At 35.8% G+C, this 21138-nt stretch overlaps 1 protein-coding gene across 6 annotated transcripts in view; it reads right to left on the minus strand.

Moving 5' to 3' along the window:
• Nucleotides 1-21138, minus strand: part of arhgef9a (Cdc42 guanine nucleotide exchange factor 9a) — a 143454-nt gene that overhangs the window by 101790 nt on the left and 20526 nt on the right. For 5 of the 6 annotated variants that reach the window (XM_088596748.1, XM_088596750.1, XM_088596747.1 and 2 more), the window contains exons 3-5: nt 18392-18742; nt 15001-15142; nt 14408-14499 (exon numbers count right to left, since the gene is read on the minus strand). In XM_088596748.1, coding sequence (XP_088452874.1) covers nt 14408-14499; nt 15001-15142; nt 18392-18742 — 585 coding nt within the window. The remainder of the gene's footprint in view (nt 1-14407; nt 14500-15000; nt 15143-18391; nt 18743-21138) is intronic. The other variant, XM_088596752.1, reaches the window with a different exon arrangement.

Here is a 21138-nt window from a genome sequence, read left to right on the forward strand (position 1 = left end):
TCGCTCCAATGTTTGTAAAAAATGGAAATAAAAAATGTTTTTCTAATAGCACACTTTCTGGTGTCTGTCATGTGAGATTAAGAGACCCTGAGGTCAGGCAGAGGGTAGCTTCTATAGATGACAAAGTACCAACCAAACTGACTGCCACCATAAAATTAAAGCAATTTCTTTTGCTTTAAATACCTTTCAGAAAATATATTAAATTAGATTTTTAAAGACTGGATATTATAAGCATATATATTGTTCAACTAAAAGTGTACTGTGGCAAATCACGATTATTAAGGAATGCAGATTCAGAAATGTTTTTTGCCCTTTCACATATGTTACAAATGATACTCCAGCTCCACAGTAAAAAACTTTATCTTGTAAAACTATAATTAGGGTAGATTTTATGTTTCTTTTGCAGTTCTATACGATTACAAACAGTAACCAAATTATCACAACAGAATATTGATATACTTAAATGTAAAAATAATATAATTTGTACAATTTACACACTCTTTAACATGAGTATACAGTGAATGGCAAACTGTCCTGAATATCTTGTTTTTTAGTTTATAGGGTTTTATTATATTTTTTTAAAGTTAGGTTTCAAAGACTGAAATAGATAGCATTAGCACCTAACTGTTAACTTGCAGCAATGGCACAAGTATAATCAAATTTGGTCACTAGAGAGACCATTAATACTACGACATACATCTAATGTATAGTGAATAATATCCAGGGTCTGTAAAAGGAAGGAGGGATGCAAGTAACTTGTTTCCCTCAAGGTGATAATACAGACCACTGCACTCCAAAACAGTGTTATAATAAGGATAAAGGAAGGTACTGTAAATAAATCCAATGAAGTAACCTTAAAGTACAGGCACATTCACATAATTCCACACAAGACTTGCACTGCAGTAATAATCAGAATATGCTGGAACTGCTCCCGTTTTCTATACATTAGTTTTTACACAATGGAAAACAAAGACCTTTGTCAGAGGACTGTCCAGAAAAATCCAGACAAGTTACAATCCTTTTCCTAAGTATGCAGATTTAATTAGGCCATTTGCAGTGTTCCAGCTTATCATTTTTTCTGGATGTTTAGATCAGGTTGAAAAAGTAAATAACATCGAGGGCTTTAAAAGAAGTATACTTAATGCTCTTAAGGTACACAAAGACCTTTAAGACAGGTGACGTACTATTTAATTTAAAATGGAGGCATCAATCTAATCACCACTGGGAGGTAGCAGACCAGTTATTATTCACTTCACTATTGAAATCTGGAGGTTATGGATAATTCGTGTTTGAAAACAAGTGAATTGTTTATCTAGTTCTTACTCAACTGGATTTACTTTGAAATATGATCTATTGTGCAAAACATTAGACTACTACAAATATCCAAAATCTGCATCTTCTATAAAGTCCTCACTCAGAATTTGACATCTACATCATAAAATCTTTTTGGAGAAAACTTTCAAATCATAAAAGTCCTTCTTTAAAAATGTGTTTCACGGGTGGACAAACAGTTAAATATCCACTATGTTAATGATCTATCATCATCCTACTGCAAATGACAGATCCTGTTTGGCACTCAAATATCTCCTTAAACTTCTGCAGTGAATGGTAATGAGTGGTATGCCTTTAATTGTATAACCCAAAAGTTTCTAAAAACTGGGACAGAGGACAAGGTTACTTCGTTTTTTTAATTGACAAATTCAGGTATCTGGATAATACTAGCTTAAGCAATGAGCTATAAGATAGATGCCCATAATGCATTCAATTATTTTCTGTTTGTTTATTTTTAATTAATTTTGACAAATGTCTGGATTTTGTTTTTCCACTTTGACATTATTGAGTACTTTGTGTTGATGAGTGGCAACAATTCTCAGTAAGTTATGGCCAGCAGCCATATCACCCTGCAACTCACAACTGGCAACCCACTGAAGCTAAGCAGGTGTGAGCCTGGTCAGTACCTGGATGGGAGACCTCCTGGGGAAAAAACTAAGGTTGCTGCTAGAAGAGGTGTTAGTGGGGCCAGCAGGGGGCGCTCACCCTGTGGTCCATGTGGGTCCTAATGCCCCAGTATAGTGATGGGGACACTATACTGTAAACAGGCGCCGTCCTTCGGATGAGACGTAAAACCGAGGTCCTGACTCTCTGTGGTCATAAAAAATCCCAGGGTGCTTCTCGAAAAGAGTAGGGGTGTAGCCCCGGTGTCCTGGCCAAATTTCCAATTTCCAATTTCCAATTTCCTCCTAATAATCCCCTTCTATGAATTGGCTACATTACTCTGCTCTCCTCCCCACTGATAGCTGATGTGTGGTGAGCGTTCTGGTGCACTATGGCTGCCGTCGCATCATCCAGGTGGATGCTGCACATTGGTGGTGGTGGAGGGGAGTCCCCATTACCTGTAAAGCGCTTTGAGTGGAGTGTCCAGAAAAGCGCTATATAAGTGTAAGCAATTATTAATTATTATTATTAAATGCATCATGGTTCCATGCTGTAACACTATAAAATGTAAAAATGTCCAAGGGAGGTGAATACTTTTTAATGGCACTGTAAAACTAAAAAACGGCAATCCTTCCAAGAAGCAGTGGTAATTAACACAAAATTAGTAGTGCTTAAGATAGAAAGCCTTCATCTCTGAATGAGTAGCTTGCATTAAGTTTTAAAGACAGAAATAAAATATGTAGACCAGTATTCTGAGTAGTTGTAAGTAGTTAGAAAAAATGAAGATAACTGTAAAGAGCAATATCTGTGTCTGATATATCCAAAAAATCCAGGATTAAACTGAGTTCTTCAACATTTTATTTAATTTAACCTTGCCACACAACTTGTAAACTGGCTTTGCTTTCTGTCTGGGTTGTACATTGAAATTCCACTTACAAATTAAGAAAGCATTCTCAATCATTTGAAAACTTCTAGCATTCAAAACAACTCTTCATCTGCATTTTAAGCCACATATGTTCCTATTTTTTTCCATTGCTGTACAATATCATTACATAGTTGTGCAATCATAATTGAAACATAGCGTATCTTCTATATTCTAAGTTCATCAAACATGCCAGTAATTAAAACTGCTTTAAACAAAGCTATGGAAAATCCCTTCACTTTGAAAATACAAAAGTATTAATTTAAATTCCTATTATTTCAAGAGCAGAGTATACATTTCAAAGAGAATTGCAAAAGTAACTTAAAATGCATGCAACAATATTAGAAGTTTATATTTTTAAAACTCACATGAAATAAACAGTATCCATGAATGCCAATGTAACTTTGTTGATATATCCCCAAATGTAAAATATCCAGTGCTAAGGCAATTTCCTTATTTATTCCAAGAGATGATCATTTCATATGCATAATATCCCTTTCAGCAGTCATGTTTAAATACATTTATTTCACTAGACATGAATTCTTATTCTTGAAGTTGTTTTCACAGAGCATCTACTTGAAATTCCAATAAGATGTTAACATTTTGATTTACTTTGAATTCTTCTGACAGCATGGACAAGGAAGTAGCTATTTAAGTTAAGGGAATTAAGACAGGGTAAAACACGTAACATAACTACAGAGATATCAAAATATTTTTTAAGGAATTCTTTTTGGTTTGTTTTAATAAGTTACATAACTGCATTAACATGCGGATTGTAGGTGGGGAACAACTAATAAACTGACTGGCAAAAATTAGTCATACAGGCTTAGAGAAAAGCATAACATGAGATAAGAATAAAGATGTCATCATTTAAAGGCACAGATCTTCACTGTCTTAAGTGTTGAACAATGGACCAAAACAACTGGATAGTTCTGACCATTCTCCCAAACAGTAACAATTCGATACACAAGATATTTTTAATGTTCATATCTTCAGGGTATCCCACTGTATTAACTCCTATCTTTTAATATTTGAACTAATATTCATTAATTCTACTTTAATGGTAATGCACTGTTAGCTCTTTGCCCCCTTTGTTTGTTCATATTTAAAGACTTGTTTCTCTGTATGTTATATCTGACCTATCTTTTCAATGACATCACTTTTTCTGCAGCATGAAAGCTTGAGGCAGAGACCCCTAGAAACACTGATGGTCAACACTAATCAATCGGCCATTGGCTTCCTTTTGTTTGCACAAGCTTATTTCCCATGGAGACAGTTGCTTGAGGGAATGTGCAGTCTGGGTACAGCATAGAGAATGGTTTTCACCTTAGAACATGTTCGTGTATGCATTTTTCTTTAGCAGGCTGAATTATAAAACCCTCCTGGGTTACATTTATGAATTACTTCAAAACATTTAAGTGCACTTTATTTAGTGTTGCTTTTACCAGGTTTCATGTTTGTTTGGTAACATACTGCTGTAGGGATTTATAGTAGGAATTTCATGTTGTAGGATCCTGAACTATGTAAAACAAGAAGATATATCCCTATGAAATAGCAATACTAAAATACTTAAATAGTAGTCACTATAGTCAGACAGACCCATTAGGAGGGTTAAGGATAAAATTCTAATTTTCACTTTAATGACCTTAAGATAATTTATACTATAAGCAAAAATGAAGGAAGTATGAAAGGTAGTATTATTATATACTGCAGACCATCATTATAAATCATCTGACATTAATTAAATAACCACATCATACGCACATTATCAGCCTGGCATAATAATTTTATTCTTAAGTTACTGCTGTGACTATAGAACATACTGTATTAAATTCTATGATTGTTATATTATTATACTGCAATACGTATTTTATGAGACAACTGCTCTACATTTTTAGGAAATTACTTCAAATAAAGTTTTTGTACCTCTGCGATATTTTCCTTGCTGGGTTTACAACCACCTTAATTGGATCAGAAAGGGTTCATTTGGGTTCATTATTTAGTGTCTTTAATAATTACACTATTATTGCAGCAAAATCAAAAAGCTGGCAAAGGAAACAGTATGGTAATACAATACTTTACAAAAATGTTACTGTCACCTTACCAAGTAACTCAATGGAAGATCTAATGATTGTCACATTTAGCAATAAATGCAAAGTATGTTATGTATTACTGTTATACAGGGGCACAATAGCATATCAGTTACATATCTCTATTGAGACCTGGGTTTAATTCCACTCTGAGTCACCTTCAGCATGATGTTTCTCACCTTCTCTGCATGTGTTTTCCAGACCGCTCCAGTTGACATACTGGCTAGGTGAATTGGATCTTTGAATTTTCCCTAATGTACTGTTTCAGTGTCACATAATGGACTGGTGTCCTATTTAGTGTGTAGTACTGACTAGTAGCCTATGGCATGGAGAATTACAAAGGTATCTGCAACGGAACACCACAGTAAGTATTGTACATGGCATTAAACTTTTTTGTACATTATCAATACACAAAAATCACTTCCACTTTTTTAATTAATTTGTCCAAACCTCTTCCAATATACCTATTGATTAAAACAATCAAGACAACTTAAAGGAGCAGCTGTTGCTGTTCAGTTTGAAGGGAAACCATATGCCAAAAAGAACACTTCACTCTCCCAGGGAATAGTCAATAGTTTGCACTGACTTTAGCTTTCTGCAGATTATTGCTGGTAGTTATACCAGTCTTTTGGTAACAGTATGTCCTGTTATAGAAGGGAGGGCAAATATTATCACGCCATCATTAGCTCTCCTAGGAAATACGCCATAGTTAGGAGCTTCAGTAAATTAATGGAGGTTAGAGAGAACAGGTTATTTGAAAGGATGCCTATGGAAAGAGAAATGGCTAGCTCTCCCAAAATATACCCCATTGTGTTTGTATCTTCCCAATAGTTTAAGGGAATTGGTTTTTCATGGAAGGTGGGTAAAGACATAATAAGGTTTAACCAAGTAGGGTAACAGCAAACCTGACTGCTGCTCCATCAGGCCATCGGCATTGATTGCTTAGAGGCATCTTTTACCCAACATGATCAGCTGAGCAGGTAATGATTATAGAACAACAGGTTAAAAAAGAGTAAGTAAGAAAAGAGACAGAGGGAAGGTAGACCCAAGGGCTGTCCAAGGGCAGTGAGAATGCACAAGGCATAAATCCTTTGGTCATAAAAGAGGCAGTAGCAAAAGATCCTTGTGGTGCATAAGTTAAAGAGAAAACTGCAGCATAACAGTGTGTCTGTCATTCGCTGAGTGCAAAGGGGGTGCATTCCTGGGAACTGAAGCTGGAATAAGGATAGATCCTGGAAGGCAGCCTTAGGAAAGTAAGCACTGTCTTAGTGTGGGAATACATTTCCCCACAAGGGGAAATGTGGTTATTGATACTCCTAGATGGAGTTATACTGAGAGAAAAGGAAAGGTCAGAGTGAAAGAAATTTGAAGTTTTCCCTCACAACCACATGGAAAGATGAGTGTACGGTCCTAAAGGTAGTATGACTCTATGGAAAACTATGGGTTGTACAGTCTCTTGCAGCAGCAAAAACCAAGGGCCGTGGAACCAAAATCCAGCCAGTCATCTTCTAAAACGGCACATACAGTACAACATTTTCATAGCTAGGAAACTGCACGTTGCAGATGGTGAGTGACATGTGGAAGGTTGCCATGGCGCTCATGCCTGTACCCTGGTACAGGGAATTATTCTATTAAGAGAATCTTGATTAAAGCCGTAGTTTATATTCTCCAGAATGAGACAATAATGTGTCAGGCAGGTATCTTTATTAAAGGAATAATACACAGTGTTTACTGTATATTGGACTTAGTTACACTTTAGTTAATATCTTACATACTTCTCAGCACTGAAATCAATAAATATTCCATAAGTATTCCGCGCAGTCCTGCAGGTAGCCAGAAAAGCCACAGAATGCAAACTGTGTTATGTAGTGTTATATTTATACTGCTCCAAAATACCTGACAAGGATTTAAAAGCTCTTTATGAATTCCAACAAAGATAAAAGACTGTTGTTTTTACATAAAAAGGACCTGCTTCACAGTAATCTAAAAAACAAGGTTCTGAAACCAAATCTTAAATTAAACCGTTGTAGACGTTGGATCAACACCTACAATATAACAGCAATGGGGACATTCAATCCTTGTCACAAATGGTGTTTATAACAGAATTCCAGGAATCCCACAATATACGTGTATATAAACGTCAGCTCACCCACATATATACATTTCACACATAGGACTTCCTTTAGTGTATCTCTCTCATATCCCACCTCCTCCTCATCGATGCCCTTGCAGCAAACTCCCCAGCTTGGGGGGGTGTTGGGGAAGCCTATCCTTCTGATAAGGTACCATTACCTCAGCAAAACAGCTCACGCCAAATACATTATCACATACATTATCCGTAGGCTGTCTCTCTATCACATTCATTAGGATCCTACAAAACTGCTCAACTACATGTTGGTTATGATGAACATTATATCTTTATCACTTCTCTCTACTAGCACAGGTTCCATTAGAAGCAAGTCAGTTCTCAGCTGTCACTCTTGGAGTTTTTTCTCAAAACTTGTTATATTCCAGCCAACTAATATGCTGACAGCCCAAGCACCCTATGCCATAGAATCTCTTTCTGATGCAACTACGGTATGCTGTTACTATGTTCACCATAAATATGTTGGACTGTGACGGTATTCAAAGGAAAATGCATTCTACCTACGCATATCCTAATATATACACCTAAGACAAACCATAGACTCTAAACACCTTCAGAGCACTAAAGTTGATTTTTTTAAAGTTTGCTTTAACTAATGAAGTCTTTCAAATAGATTCAGGGCATATACTGTACAATTGACCAGTAAGAAGTGTCTAACATAATTAAAAGACATTAACACAGATATTGGCTTGTTGGCAAGAAAACAGCACACATACTTCTGAAACTCAGCTCAGCTGAACACAAACTGAGTTTTTTTTCCTTACAGTTAGAGAACTTCAAGGTTTAATTCAAATGACAATAATGTAAAGTACTTGTTTGCATGTTTGTGATTCCTTGCATATTTCTGCGTAAATTAAAGTACAAGTTAAGAAAACAACAGAAGAGAACTTCCTAAGGTGCATGTAAAAGATTTATAATAAACCAGACTTGTGTCCTAAAGAAAATACATTTTTTTTCCGAATATGAAGGTCATATTTTAATGTGAACACCCTAATGAGTTTGTGTAATAACCCCCTTCCCTATCAGATTAATCTTGATAATACACTGCTATTGCAAAGTCTTAATTTGACTTTTGATATCCACAGTAAATGTTTTTCTTCTGTATGCTGAAACACAATTCTGTGGTGCTCTTCCAATAAAAACTTTCCTTTTAACCCCAATAATCTGGATTTTACTGTATAAAATTAGCTTTAGCTCCACAGCAGCATTACCCCATTGTAGATTGATTCAATCTCAGAAACTAACCAAGACTGACTGATCACTCTTGGAATGGGAAACCTTTGAAAATAATATGGTTGCTATTGCTGCATGTGGAGTTAGTGGTATGTAGAACTTTTCCATCTGGACCAGAATGTCCAAAATCCTGTGGCCTATTATGGAGACCAGAGACACTATGCTGGAGGAATTGCTATATTGTGGTTGTGGTGTAACGTGTGGTTTAAATGTAAGATCCCATGGCATTGTTCTTAAGACTTGGAAGATTAAGCTTGGTGCCCTACTAAATTTCACTTGTACAATCTGGACATCTAAAGATCCCTCTAAATTCAGTCCAATTGTAGTAACAATGAAACAACTGATGAATATAAAGGAATAGCGTACTTACTGCTTCGGCATATGACAGTAACTACCAAAGGTCAGAGCTGTCACAACCCCCCTCACTTACGAGGAATAAACCACAGTGGCTGCTGCAATGGTGAAGCTGGGGGGGAGGGAGGGGTGTCGAAAAGACATGTGCAGAGCTATGGGCATCTAGCAAGTATTCGCTACTATGTAGCAGTAGTAAAGACTCCTCTAAAACGTCTGTTAAATCACACAATTTGGTGAAGCACACTTCTCACATACTGTACTTTTCCCCAAACGTTCCCATCTGACCTACCCTATATTGAGGTTGTCAAACTTAATGGCTTCTACACTATTGTGATATACATCCAACATTTATATCACCCTGCAACTCACAACTGGCAACCCTCTGAATCTTGATGGGAAACCTCTTGGGAAAGGTGTTAGTGGGACAAGTAGGGTGTGCCCACACTGTGTCTGTCCTAATGCCGCATTGCCATTAGGGTGATGGGCACAATATATCGTAAAACAAAAAGTCACTGTCCTTCAGATGAGACATAAAACCAAGATCTCGACTCTCCATTAATAATCCCAGGGTGTTTCTCAAAAAGATTATGGATGTTAATCCTAGTGTCCTGGCCAAAGTTTCCCTTTACCAATCATGGCTTCCTAATGATCCCTATTTCTAACTGCCTTCATTACTTTGTTCTCCTCCCCCATTGATAGCCTATGTGTGGTGAGCGTACTGGCACAATCTGCCTAGCTGTCGCATCATCCAGGTGGATGCTACACATTGGTAGTGATTGCAATTTATTAGTGGATGAAGAGAATCCTCTCCCATACATAAAAGTCTTTGAGATCATTTAGAATAAAAAAATACATACATTTAATAATTATGAATTTATTATTACTTTATGAATGGTGAATAACCAATTAAATCAGTGATGAGAAAAACTTGACAATGAGTCATATTTGACCAACTTTGATGATGTCATTGATAATCTGCAAAACTTTATAATGACTCATACATTTTACCAGGAATTGTTGAGATTATGTGTTGTAGATCAATGTGATTATGAATATACAGTTGTATACTCTATTTAACTTTATACTCACATAAAATCTCACATTTTCAGATGCATACCTAAAATGATAATAAATCATTTCCATTTGGGAAAATAAAAAAAAATTAAGTTAATACAGTAGCTGCTAAAAAGTTGCAAGCCCTGATAAGTGGGATGTATGACACATATCTGCATATCAAACACATTAAAATGACATTCAGATTCTGAACTACCACGTTTCCTCAGCGCCTCCAATATACATTCTTAATTCTAATCAAGTTCTGCTATAATGCTCTAAACACAAGTCACACATACACTTAAACATTGCAAGTATGGGATTAAAACTCAGGAATACTAAATAATTGCCCCCCCCCCCAGCTCAAGAAATGACTGTTATACAAGGGAAAAGGATTCAAGTTTCAAGTTTCATTAACTGTTGAATCGTCTGTTAGGATAAAACAGGGAGCCTGATTAAAAGCAGGCAGGAGATCCTTGCATTGTACTTAATTATCAATAAGGCTACATAGTCCAAATAACTCAGTAAACAATGTAATTATGAAATACAATGGATGAAACTAAAAAAAACTTGCAATTTTGATTTGGAAAACCTTCTAAACCCTTAAACTAATTATTTAGTATTAAATATTACTGTACTAATCCAAATTACATCTATGTACAATATTTGTCAGTTTCACTTAGCAAGCGAAGCTCTTGAAATGGTGCAGCATAAAACTTAACAGAATTAATTGAAATTTGAAGTCCAACAAAAGCACAAGCCAGTTTTTAATAGCACAAAAACATACCAGGAGTCTCAGGATCATCCCGGGATAATGTAGCCCCAGCAGAAAAACGTGTAAAAAATAATATACACCGCAGCTTTTACAAAACAGGGAAAGGAACCTGACAGGTAACACTTAGTTTAGTCAGACAGAAACTAACGAGTAACAATTAAATAAATACAGAGGTTTAATGTAGAAATACCCAGGAAACGGAGCAAAACCAAAAGGGGATCTTTCTTGGACAGAAAGCTCAGAACAGTTAGTATCTGAAACAGAAATACAGTATGACAACACGTTCAAAAAACCAACACAGAGGGACTCAGGAAAAGAAAATAAGACAGAGCACTGCCTTACCGACAGCCTCTTAGACACACAATAAAGAAGCATTCTAAAACAAAGGCTGCTGACGAAAACTGTGTGCTTACAAATATGGAAGCAAAGGGTTCTATTTTCCCTCAAAACAATCCAACAGTTTTGAATCTGATGCAAAAGTGTCCTCTGTGCCTAGTCTTCAAAAGATTTCTAATGCCTGAAAAAAATGCATCTATAAAACATGTTTACATATTAGAGGTGAGCACTGCCTTAACATCTGTATGGAGGGTTATTAAATTTACATGCATGAGGGGAAGAGATTATTTTTTTTAATCATTTGTCCCTTCCCATTCTCTTTTGCTTTATCTTGCTGACTCATCTGTTAATACATACAGCTGCATAATGAGATAAATGCAGTAACAAGAATAATATCTCCTTAAATGTCTCCAAAAAATAATCACTCTTCTTAATAATCAGTCTTGTTTATCACTGACCCTAAACAAGTGGATCTCATAAAAAAAACTAGTCTTGCTTCTCTGTGACAGGTTTCAGAGTTTTTCTCCAATACTGTATTAAGTACTGCAGCCAGCATGAAAAAAATATGTATTAGATCACTGCTACACAAATACGTTTTTTTTCACAATTAGCTCGACTTAATTCTTGTTGTTTTCTTCTTAGAAAAAACTAGCACACTCCAAATACAGCAAAATCAAAGAGAGGAAAGAGAGACTGCTGCATTAAGATATAGTGCTAATCCACTGCAGTACAAAATCTACATACTCTGAAAGCCTTTGTAGTTAAAGCAAGTGTGCTGCAGTGACCCTTCGCTAGCTTATCCGAGTATTGAAGTGGATTTTGCAAATGTTATTTTAAAATTTAATTTTCCTGGTGCTTAATATTTCAGCTTCTTTTTTTAAAAAAATTAAACGCACACACATTCAAGTGCACCCTCTTCTTGAACAAGGTATCTACAGAGACTAAGACAAAATTGTTATGTCATGGCAACCACGTCCTTCTGCAAGAGGTAATCAGCCAGTTCATGAGCTTAGCTCATCTCTAAATCAGGTTACCGTGGACATGCCTGGGAATACTTCAAGTCAAATGCTTTGAAGTACAGCCCTGTAAGTGAAGGATTAAAGGGAGAGCCCGAAGACAGCGAACACAACACAGAAATGACACAAAATGTATAATGTCAGGTTCGTCAGGCACCCTCTTCATTCAAAAATAACAAAATGGATATTTAAAAAAAATTCTGAGGCACATAGTGTTGACATGAATACATATTTTGCATTGCATAATTTTATTTTAGAATAGATTACCTTAATGAATTCTTCAAAACTAACAATACTGGTAAAATAATATCTGCAGTATGAGATATTATATTTAACTTCCAATTAAGACAATTTGATCACTAATATCACTATTGATATTAATTGCATTTTTAAATATGTAATTTGCATTAATACCACCATGTCCCTAAAGCACAATTTGCATCCTAAAACTGTTCTTCATCTGCCAAGACCATCACAAATAATGACAAGATGTTAAATTGTTTAGCAGCATTTCACTGTGACAGAAGCCTCGTTTACTTCATTTACTGAAGTAACTATCGGTTATTGCTCAATTGTGCAATATGTTAGGGGAAAGCACATTACAAAAAAGCCTTTAAAAATTGAACTTCACTCTGTTTTTCTTGGTTTCCAAATCAATTTCAAGTTAACCAACAGAGCAAATCACTTGAAAATTTGCATTATGTGTCTTTCTCCACGCAAAAATAATATTTTATCGGCTCTCCTTTTAACATAACTTATTAACATACCTTCACACCTGTCTCTCTAACCCCTTGGAATATTCTGAGTTAATTCCCATGCCTTGCTTTCCTAGTCATTCTCTGGCCTCTCAAGTAACCTTCTGAAAGTAAGCAACTCCATGTTCTTATAATATACAAATATTCAACATTTCTAAACTATTACAGATTTTGTAGTATATTAAATAAGAAAATTAAGACCCTAAATATTTAAAGAAAAAAGATACATAGCAAATGGAGGTATTAAAAAAATCAAAGGAGCATACTACAATAGACTACATGTAAAATAACGTGTAGTGTCTGAATTCCACACAGCATGGTAACATAATTCATACTTATTCACAATTAACATGGAACACATACTAAATAAATGTCTGTATTACTGCTTTGTATCAGCATTGTCTGCAAATGCATTCTATTGTTTTAGTACTTGCAGTCTCATTATTTTAATGTTTTTGTATGGCAATCACATTACACTTCTTACTTTTATTGTGCTAGCATTATTGTAATTGTATTCATTTTGTTGTACATGCATGTAACAAGCAAATGATAAGCACGTTGTGAAGAAGAGGTGTCTCTAAGAGAAAACCTCCTATTAAGGAGAAAGGCCAGGTTAAAAAGGAGACGCACGTGGGCTAACTGAGTATTTGGCATCCAAAGGGGGTGAGATTCCACATGCAAGAGAAGAGCAGAAAGGATCAGCTCTGTGTGGAATTGGCCACTCCCCTGGATAATTGGAAGGTATATAAGAACAGACAGGAGACTTCAGTATGGATGGGAAGAGAGTGGAAGATCTGAAGGCAGGTCTTGGTAGAGACCAAGTGAGGTTGAGCTAGCTTAAGAGACTCGTGGGACTCAGTGAGTGAAGCATAGCTTAGACTAGACTGATATGCCAAAGACAGGTCTGGCCAGCTGAACCAGGGTGATGTGAGGCGTTAGCATGTGGAGGAGGAGGGCAGCGCCTGGTACAGTAGCAGTTTATCTTCTGTTTCCAGTCAAAAGCGAAGGGAGTCTAGGTAACACAAGTGGAGTCCTGGGTACTCCTACTTTACCATCAGCAGACAGTGGTCTCTGTGTGAAAGGTATTAAAGAGGGAAATAACAAACTTGCTGCTGTGTCAGGGGTGCAAGTGGTGATCAATGATTAAATTGTCCATACACCTAGTAAAGAAATATGTGGCCTGTTTGAGTGAACAGTTAAAAGAGCAGAGCTGGTTAAGTAGTTTGTTTATAGTACAGATTAATTAAGTGAGAAGTGTTATTGGGTGACATGGAAGGAATTGGGTAGAAATCTCCAATGCCTAATTAAATGTGTAAGTGGGGATTTAAAAACACTGAGTTAAGGAAAGATGAGAGAAAAACAATGAAACAAGACCATGTAGATGTTCCTTGTCCGGAGCGGAGACCAAGGCAAAACTTAAATACCCTAAGAGGTACTGTCAATCTTGTAGACCAGCCACTAAAAACACAAACGTTATGGTGACACGCTGGCTGGAATACATGTATAATGGTGAATATACCCATGTTGTCAGACAAGAATACCTTTTTGAGTATTTACAGCATTTATTCCCAAGACTATTACCCAATTATGACATAGTATACCAGATTTTGAGATTTTTCTCCTCTTGCTGGTTTGTGCCAATTTATGACAACTGAAGACTTCCGTCTTTGGAGAAAGACATGAAAATAAACTGCGTCTACATTTGCCTGTGAAATGTGTGCTTTACCGCACAGCTCAATGACCTTTTGGTGTGCGGTCTAAAGACTGAGAAGGCATTTTCTCTTTCACTTACATTATTGACTAGCAGCTGTTCAGCTCCAGGCCTTATTAGCCTCCGCCTCCTGCTTGTGCCTCCATCACCATCACATGTCAACATGGCCTCAGCTGTTGGAAAGATGGACACTGATGTAAACTCAGCATTCACACACCAGGCCACCTGCAGCCAGGTTTTGTGGTTCATGATCACCTCACATTCCCTAATTAGCATGGAGAAAAACGTCACATACAAGTCCTTCAAAACAGTGTAGCCTTTTCTTACTTTAAAACAAATCAGCCTTACCAACATAAAGCATACCTCATAAAGGAATTTTAATACAGAAAAGAAAGAGGGTTTGTATTATAGTTGCGCATATAGTTCAAAATAAAGTCAATCTTAAAAATCAGAGTGCTTCAGCTCTGCTGAAAGTTGAAAAGCAGGAGTTGAAAGCACCATCTATTTATCACGATTTGGTCTTAGACCAGGGCTGTGACTTTCTGCACTGCAACCGGTTTCCCTTCCACGACCCCCACACCAAAATACTGTTCCCCTTTTTTCATGAACCTAAAAGGCCTTGCTCTCTTTCTGCAGTCGAACCTTAATAAATGAGCATTTAGGGTCTGTAATACCTGGTTGATGCAGCAAGTGGCTCCAGCCTGCTTCATCCAAGCCTGCTGGAGTGCTCTGTGAAAGCGGCAGAGAATGACATCTTTGCAGTGTGGCTTTAAAAGATGGACCACAGGGAGAGTGTCCTGGAGGACGAGAGAGTGGCTGCAAAAAAATAAGTAATTTAGACAAATCAGGACCATTTCTTAGGAAAAAATTATATTTCATTTGTTGCCTTACATTTGACACAGCTGTATTATTTTGACTGGTATTTACTGTATATGAACTTAATGTCAATAAATACTGATGAATATTTTCCAAAAGTACAGTTAGATATTTTGTATTACTTTCAATGTTATGTTACAAATTTGTATAGCATTTTCATGAAACATTTTCATGGATTTTGAGACAAATTAAGAATCCCTCAAGATGTTTTAGTTGGCTCAAAATATGCGCTGAGAATGTTCTAGAATGTATTAATACGATAAATGCAATCAACTGTAGTGCCTCATGGTTTCCAACTACATAAAATCAATTGTTTTTACTTACAAATTGTAGAGATGCATTAAGAAAGTTCTTGGGGATTTTGCTGAAAACTAAAGAGTGAATAAATTATTATTGTTCCATAATTTATTGAGTAGTTTCTGAGCTAATAAGCATTTTTCCGAAGTGGCAAAAATAATGAAAAAAAAACTTGATTAGTAGATTAATTGAAAACTTAGGGATTTAGTTTAGGGGAAAGAAAGACAATATACTGTACAGTGAAGAAAAGCTGCTGACAGAAAATGTCTTTGATTTTCCCAGTTTTTTAAAAGATGTATTTTGTTCCCAACCAAGATGGACTAAACAGTGCAATCACAGAAAAATGTATGAAAGCAAAGAGCTAGAAAAGAAGAATGAAGAACAAAGTATATACTGTCCACGATAGATGTAAACCTTCCCAAACTGGTTTGATCTAGTACATAGATTGTAGCTTTGTGGCAGTCTCCTAATTAATGTAAAATGTAGGTATCTTGTTGATTCATTACCATAAATGCTATATATATATATGTGAGTGGGTGGTAAGCTGTAGGTGTGCTTGTATCAGCATGATTATTCAGTCTTAGTCTTGCCACAAAATATATATGCAATAGATAACAATAGCATAGAAATTACTGCAGAATCACTACAGGTGGCTTAAGTAATCATAAATCAATATATACTTGTTTAATGAAGCTACACCATTAGTAAGAATGTAACTCATACACCACAGTAGAACGCAAAACAGCTAATTGCCTGATGAACATTCTAAAATATAACAATTGAGTTGACATTGAATTGCATTCCTTCAATTTCTTTCAGCTGTCTCCAAAAATCTGCATGCCATCTGTTGATACACTTAAAGCCACTGGAAGAAGTTTCTTGCACGCAGTTTACGGAAAAGGAAACTAAACTCCAGTTCATGTGTCTAGAGAGTGGTAGCACAAAATGGTGTGACACTATGCAACAGAAGGTCAAGAGAAGGTCTTATTCTAGTGTCAAACGCCTGCCCTGCTACATATAAATAATCACTGGCTGCCCATAATTCTGCATGCTGCTTTACTACACCCCTTCTTCCATCCTAACTTTACCATTGCTGCAGCTCCCTGGTTCATTCCTTGTAAGTGACAATGATTTTTGAGCCAGCATTGTCATTTCCTCAACCTCAACAATAAAGTGCTCTGTCCCTTTATATTTACTGGCCTGTTTAATTCATTATTAGAATTTAACTGAAACACTGAAAGACAATACTGTCTCTTGTTGACCTCCTTCACCATCAAAACTTTATTAAATAATGCAAGAAAAACAAAGGGTTTTCAGTGGAGGGCTCATTTGTGGAGCATGAATTGTAACTAAACATAAAAGATGAGTGACTGAAGCCATTTTAGAAAATGAGTCATAAATCTAAAGTGCAAAAATTATATGTGAAATATATTTTTTTATGTTTAGCCATTTCGTACACTAAACCTGCTAATGGCACAGAGGGTGTAACAAAAATTGGATTGTGAGTTAACACATATATCATAAATGAGTTGAGAAAGAGCATCTTTTTCTTATCTTTTTTTAATGGATATGATATAAGCCAAACAGACCTGTCTTTTTCATCCTTTGAAACGAAGCATGAAGATAGTCTACTCTGTCAATCTCAAGAAGAAACAAGCCAAGACAGAAACGTCTCTCACATAGGATTAACGCTCTCTGAGTGTCACATCTCTAGTGGATTATAAAAAGTGCTGAGTTGGATGTCCTGGAATAAATACTGATGAAAAAGAAGTGTTTACTCTAAACACCACTGAGTGATTAGAACTGCATTGCCTTCATAATATGGATTTACAGCTGATAGTAATGATACATCTCCTTATTCTTAAATCACCATGGAACTAGCAATAACACCCATAAAAACCTTATTATCTGTCCCTGTTTATGAAAGTAACAAACTCTGAACTGTAAATCATCTGAAGTTTTATTGTTTGAAACTCAAGTTATAAAGCAATCTTTTATAAAAAGCACATGGCAGCATATTTAACTACTTAAATAAAATTAATTTACCACAATATAACTTTTCTTTCATTTCAGAAATGCTTGTACTAGGTACTGTATATGACCCTTTGCTACAAATATATATATACAAATATTAACTGCAAATTGTAAGAACAGACTTAAGAACAGATTGTTTTGGGATTTATGACCAACATAAGAAATTAATAAGTATTTTTAGTTTAGAAACATATATCAAATAGCATTAACTTTTTCCCAAATAAATCTAATAAAACCTGCTGTAGTTCCTCAATATGTTGTGACTTGGGAAATTAAACATAACATTACTATTGAGAGGGAGAGAGCAAAAGCAAGTTGTGCCCAGTGGGGAAAGAATGTTTGTATCCAAATGCCTAAAATAAATATTTATATTGAATTAATATAAATTCATATTAATAAAAACCTCTCATTGCAGCAGCTGCTAAATTCTAAAAAGGGACAAGCTAATTTGAGTGCAAGATACAGGTACAAAAAAGAGAGTTTTCCCATTACAATGTGCTTTTTGAACTGCTCAGCTGTGATATTCTGTTTGCTTTTACTAGTGAAGTCTAATTACAGTTAAACTAATAATATGTGGAATTAGGCATATTCAGAGCACAAGGGGCATAGAATCTCACAGAAACTCCTACCTTTAAAAACTACGTTGGAGGCTACTTGACTTTCAGCAGTTCTCGTGACCGTATTAATATTATCCACATTTTGAAAGATGCTTTTAAGTTTCCAGCATATGTTAGTCATGCTAAAGCCACACAGAAAGGCAAGAGACAGAATGACAGTGCATGCAGCTTAAGGTGGTGTCCAGGACTCATATATCATGAGAGAAGCAGACAGGCAAGGACAGGGGTCATCAGTTCTTACTCTGAGAGGATGCAGAGACTCTGTCTTGGTGACAGAAGCCCCATCTATTACAGAATGAGGTCTCTGTCGCATAACTGGCCTTTTCAGGGGGACGTCAGACTGATTGTTAGGAAAAATCTGGCTTTTCAAAGCTGTTGGGTCTTCATCCACATGGCCAGTCTTGGCTTCAAAGGCTGAAACAGACCCCTCCTCTAGAATTGGACTCTGTAGGTTCAGAATCATAGTGTAGGCTGAGGTTGGGCGACGCTTCCTCCATTTTGGTGAAGTGACCATTAAAGAGGAGCTGTTGAGCTCTGACAGGCTTGGGACATGTTGGTTTTCCATCTCCAAACAGTGGTCATCGGGCAGATCCTTGTTTCGTATGAAAAATGAAGGGAGAGAAACTATTATCTAATTTAAACAATATTGGCTACCATTCTTTGACAGGTGTTACATCTCTAAATGATAGTTTGGCTTGCCATACAGAGTCTGCATGTCTTTGTAAAGTCATTTTTAAAGGAAGTAGAATTAAAAGTGTGTTCAAGAAAGATCTGATTAATTTTGTGTACATCTCTATGTACAGTGTTTTTTTTTTATTTCCCTTATGATTTTGGTAATGTATCATGCTGACAGAACTCTAAGTCATAATGAAAAGGTTTAACATGACAAAAAATAGTTATTATGTGATAATTAAGGCATTGCTATACAAGTAATTCTACTTCACTTTACAACTTCATCATTTACTCATAACATACCATTCTAATCTAATACTGTTATTACAGTAACATTAATACATATTTGGATCTTAAAATGTTACTTTATAGAGGTCAGGACTTAAAATTGAGAAATACTTCTAATAAATCAATTTATTCAAAAAATAAAAATAACTGTCAATTTGAATACCCATGAACTACAATTATTAATAATTATAAAATTATATATTAGAAAGCTAACAGCCATTAGACAGCAAATTATGTGGTTAACTCAATTTCCTTGAACAGTTGGTACTTTAAACTGACCTGACAAAAATATATAGGCATGTTCTCAAAAGATATATATATTTTTTTTATCAAGATAGTTCTCACATCTGTAAAAAGGGGTTAAAATGGATTTTTGTATATTCTCTCTGTTCCCCAGCAGGTGGAGCAAAAGTATTTCAGTACATATGTTTTAAAAGACAAAAACTGAAAAACAATTTTAATCCAAAACTAGACCACACAATTATTAGACTACTCCAATTCATGTTATAAACAAATAACCGACAACCTGATAGTGGTTGTTCTGAGAAATATTGAGACTGAGAAATAATATTCTCTCTGAAAAGAAACATTATTTATTTTCTTCTCTTTAATTTCATTCTTATCTCATAGTTAAACTACAGTTACAGTTCCCAGATGTAATGGCACATTAGAAAGGATTTTGTTTGCCACAGGTTTTTATTACATGTTTTTGGAACATACATGAACAAGGTATGCAAAATAAATGACATAACAGAAGACTCCATGTTATTTGCCATAAGATTTTAAATGTATTGCAATGTGCTATACATGCTGGAGATATGTAGTCAAGATACCACTGGCCTTTTGGGTTTAATATAGACGAATGTCATATATTTGACTTTACAAAACTAAAATATTGCGATTGATATTAAAATGCTGGGGAACAATGGCACAGTAGTTAGCAAGGCTGCACTGGAGCCCTGGTTCAATTCTAGACCTGGAGTGCTATTTGCGTGGAGTTTGTATGTTCTCGTGTGTTCAAGTGGATTTCGGTGCTCTGGTTTCCTCCCACAGTCCAAAAATATACTGGCAGGTTAATTGGCTTTTGGGAAAAACAGCTCTGGTCTGAGTGTACATTATGAGTCTGTGTGTGCCCTGCTATGGACTGGTGTCCCATCCAGTTTGTAGCCCACTTTGAACATGTTGCTTGCCAAGAGAGGCTCTGGTTTCCCTGCAACTTTGAATCAGATGAAGTGGTAAAAAGATGGATGGATGTATATTAAAATGTTATTTCCCTCTGCTGGTACTGTATATTGTGCAGAAATTGATCTTAAGAACTATTGCATTACTGAAAAAAGAAATTAACAACCGCTAGCTAAGAAAATCCAAATTGTCATTGTATTTAAGAAGGGGATTCAATGAAGAAACATAATGATACCATTGACTCACTGAAAATGTGGTGTTGTAAACTGCTGTTCTGCTTATTGTCAAAGAAATACACTGCTTGTTAATGGAACAACACAATTAGTAAATAGGTCCTGACATCTTTACAAGGTTGTTTAGTCATTGGAGAACAGCCAGTATTTCAGCTTTGTAATTTATCTAGTAAACACTATTACTAAAAAGTTAGCAAATGCCTATTAACATGTCTCTAGAGATATTTATAACTGTGTACATTTTTCTACAATTGCCCGGTATCAAAGACTTTTCTTCAATACGAAATCTAGTCATGTCACTCACTGAATTGACTGGTTTTAGCTCTGTTAATGGCAGACAGGGAATATTACAGGACTAGAATATGAAATGTATGGTGTCAGTAGTAATTTCGTCTGTGAGTAATTATTGCTGCATTCACATTTACCACAAGAAAAACAGTATTTTAGTCAGTTATTACAATAAATTATGAAGAGCTTTTGTTAAACCTCTCTAGAATGTTAATAGCATCTGGTTTAAGTTTTGCATAAACATACCTAAGTTAACATTATATAACCGGTATGTACCCTATGAATTTTTTCATCCAAAAATTGGTGTGTTTTCCAAAGAAAGTGT

Source organism: Lepisosteus platostomus, chromosome 10 (assembly GCF_059453375.1).
Source record: "Lepisosteus platostomus isolate fLepPlt1 chromosome 10, fLepPlt1.hap1, whole genome shotgun sequence".
Taxonomy (NCBI): domain Eukaryota; kingdom Metazoa; phylum Chordata; class Actinopteri; order Semionotiformes; family Lepisosteidae; genus Lepisosteus; species Lepisosteus platostomus.